The sequence below is a fragment of the Etheostoma spectabile genome, chromosome 3, assembly GCF_008692095.1.
Source record: "Etheostoma spectabile isolate EspeVRDwgs_2016 chromosome 3, UIUC_Espe_1.0, whole genome shotgun sequence".
Lineage (NCBI taxonomy): Eukaryota > Metazoa > Chordata > Actinopteri > Perciformes > Percidae > Etheostoma > Etheostoma spectabile.
Window position 1 is genome coordinate 34,001,868 of NC_045735.1, and position 3,324 is coordinate 34,005,191.

The 3,324-nt window shown below is 43.9% G+C and overlaps 1 protein-coding gene and 1 long non-coding RNA gene across 6 annotated transcripts in view; both read left to right on the plus strand.

Annotated features, from left to right (window-relative positions):
- The window catches only part of LOC116685754 (transcription factor 7-like 1-A), a 25,528-nt gene that overhangs the window by 19,985 nt on the left and 2,219 nt on the right, over positions 1-3,324 (plus strand). For all 5 annotated transcript variants that reach the window (XM_032510682.1, XM_032510689.1, XM_032510671.1 and 2 more), the window contains exons 6-9: positions 52-169; positions 679-751; positions 834-908; positions 1,005-1,121. In XM_032510682.1, coding sequence (XP_032366573.1) covers positions 52-169; positions 679-751; positions 834-908; positions 1,005-1,121 — 383 coding nt within the window. The remainder of the gene's footprint in view (positions 1-51; positions 170-678; positions 752-833; positions 909-1,004; positions 1,122-3,324) is intronic.
- On the plus strand, positions 1,155-2,768 carry LOC116685918 (uncharacterized). The gene is made up of 2 exons (XR_004331083.1): positions 1,155-1,249; positions 2,688-2,768. It is a non-coding gene; the product is annotated as an uncharacterized LOC116685918 (long non-coding RNA).

The window sequence follows — 3,324 nt, forward strand, 5'->3', positions numbered from 1 at the left end:
TCTGTCTGTCTCTCTCTGTCTCTCTCTGTCTGTCTCTGTCTGTCTCTGCAGTCTAACAACGTGCCGGTGGTGCAGCACCCTCACATGAGCCACCTCCACCCGCTGCTGTCCTACAGCCCGGAGGCCTTCTCCCCCCAGAGAGCCTCGCCGGGCTTCTCTCCGGACGCAGGTCAGTCTCGTCTCCTCCAGAGACACCGTCTACACGTCTACCCTGCTGCGATTGGCTTAAAAAACCCAGCGCTTTGGTTACATTTACACCTCACGCCCGCATCCCCCGGCGTAGAAAGAAAGTTGAATATTTAAATTTTAAAAAAGCTGAAAATTTTTTTTTTTTTAAAGTCAGAATATTTTGCTTAAGTTATATTTTAGGGTTTTGAAAGGGGGAAAAAGCCGAACCCTCTGAGTCAGATAATCTGCTTCCTGTTTACACTCGGCACGCACGTGCCCAGTGTGTTGCGTGGTCATGTGACTTGTGATAATAGACGTGTTAACATGGACGCAGATTAGTTCTGCTCCTGGAGAATTGAGTCTTTGTTTTGTTTTGAGAATTTGTCACAAAACGCCACTTTAAAAAGACGTAGCCGTGTAGATGTAGCATTCCTTTTAGGCTCAAACATCACACACTGCTATGAAGCTCCTGTTGTTGAGATAAGCTGATGAATGTGTCTGTGTGAGCAGGGATGTCGAGGACGCCCTGCTACCCGGTCTCTCCCGGAGGCATGGCTCAGATCCCGCACCCCCTCGGATGGCTGTGAGTTAAAAACACTGTGAATGGAAACCAATGTGCCTGTTGGAGACGTAGCATTTGACTGTTTGTCCGTCTCCGTCTGCAGGCAGGGACAGGCGATGTATCCCATCGCTGGAGGCTTCTCACCTGCCGCGCTGGCGATGAACGCGTCCATGTCGGGGTGAGTGTCGTTTGGTTAGTCTCAGCCCTGTGAATATGAACTCACTTTATTGATCTGGTGTTGAGCTGAAACATTCGGTGTGTGTTTGGTTGGCAGCCTGATGTCGGGGAACTTCTCTCCACGGTTGGTGCCGACCTCCCAGTCGTCCATCCCGCACCCGGCCATCGTCCCGCGGGAGGTGAAGCAGGAGCCTGCAGGCAGCAGCCAGCCGGGGTAACAACATCTCAATCACTTTAACTCCAGCCCCGAAATCACCACCATCAAACCCACCAGACTTTTTTCAGCGTGTATAGAGCAGCATATCTCCACCAGACTCCATGTAAATAATCACTACTTTTAGCGTGTATAGAGCAGCATATCTCCACCAGACTCCATGTAAATAAGCACTACTTTAGTGTGTTATAGAGCAGCATATCTCCACCCGACTCGCATGTAAATACTCACTCTTTAGCATGATAGAGCAGCGATATCACCGACTCCATGTAAATAATCACTACTTTTAGCAGGATAGAGCAGCATATCTCCACCAGACTCCATGTAAATAATACTACTTTGGGTGTATAGAGCGAATCTCCACCAGACTCCAGTAAATATCACTACATTTTAGCGTGTGTAGAGCAGCATATCTCCACCAGACTCCATGTAAAAACTCACTACTTTTGTGTGTATAGAGCAGATATCTCCACCGACTCAAGTAACTATCATACTTTAGTTAGGGTGGGAATCACCAGAGGCACCACGATACGAATTATCACGATACTGGGTCACGATACGATATTATTGCGATTTTTAACATATTGCGATATTTGAGATATATTGTTTACTTATTACTTTTTCCAACTTCATTATTTTGTCCAAAGGAAAAATATCGTCAACATCTGTTTGTTCATCTCACATGGATTTATTGCTGTGTAAAAGTGACTGTCAAGCTGGAACAACAACAAACACTTTATGAATGTGGATAAAGTTATACAAAATGGCAAACTGAACTGTTTGCATTTAATTAGGTGGATGCATCACAAGTCAATGCAACACGTTTGTGTTTTTTAAACTTCTGAACTTTGAGTTTAACTTCTCTGTAGACCTTGGGTAGGCTGTATCGTGAAAAAAGCGGCGCGACAGAGTTACGTACCTGGTTCCAGTGTTTTGTTGACAAAATCCTCATTTTCCACAACGTTGTATGGACGCGAGGTCTTGCACTGAAGCAGGCGATGGTTTGAGTTATTTCTCGCTCGTTCTGAATTTGGAGGTAGCTTTGTCAAGCAAGTGTGTCCAGTGTTGGTTTGGTTTTTCGCGGGAGCTGGTTTGCATTAGCTTTACCGTCCTGGCTAACGCTAACTCTGGATGGTGGCGTGTAAGATGAGCCCTCATGTGGTGGTATTCCCTGAGTATTTGATTTGCATACGAACACTCTTGCAAATCGCATGTCTCATATCCATCTCAGTTGTCCCCTCCTTGTTAAAAAATCCGAAAAAGTTCCAAACCACTTGATTAAATGCAGACGGGGCATTTCTGATTCTCTCTCTAACGCTGACATGTTTATTTTATCTACATCTCCTGCCGTCGACATCACCCCGCTGACCCACCAGAAAACAACAGCGCCATCTGGGTGGACTGAAGAAAGCAACTGATGTGATTATTTACTACCAAAAAGTAAATTCTCATGTGCAGTTAAATAATTAAAAATCGATACTTGGCGTTTGTGTATCGATACAGTATCGCACGGGAAATATCGCGATACTATGCTGTATCGATTTTTTCCCCCACCACTACTTTGAGGTGTATAGAGCAAACATATCTCCACAGACATCCATGTAAATAATCACTACTTTTAGTGTGTTATAGAGCAACATATCTCCACCAGACTCCACGTAAATAATCACTACTTTTGTGTGATAGAGCAGCATATCTCCACCAGTCTCGTAAATAATCACTACTGTAGCTGTATAGAGCAGCATATCTCCACCAGACTCCATGTAAATAATCACTACTTTTAGTGTGTATAGAGCAGATATCTCCACCAGACTCCATGTAAAAATCACTACTTTTAGTGTGTAAGAGCAAATATCTCCACCAGACTCATGTAAATAATCACTACTTTAGCGTGGTATAGAGCAGCAACTCCACCAGACTCCATGAAATAATCAACTACTTTTAGTGGTATGAGCAGCATATCTCCACCAGACTCCATGTAAATAATCACTACTTTTAGCATGTATAGAGCAGCATATCTCACATGTAAAGGTGAAATTACAGAGTTTATTCAAACCAGACCAGAGTGGTGATTGTTGGAACAGAGGAAAGATGAACCAAGACGGCTTTTGGTAGTTTTATTTAGTTTCTGTCCACTTTCAATGAAGCGTGTTTTATGATTATAAAAGCAGTGATTATTTACATGGAGTCTGGTGGGTTTGGT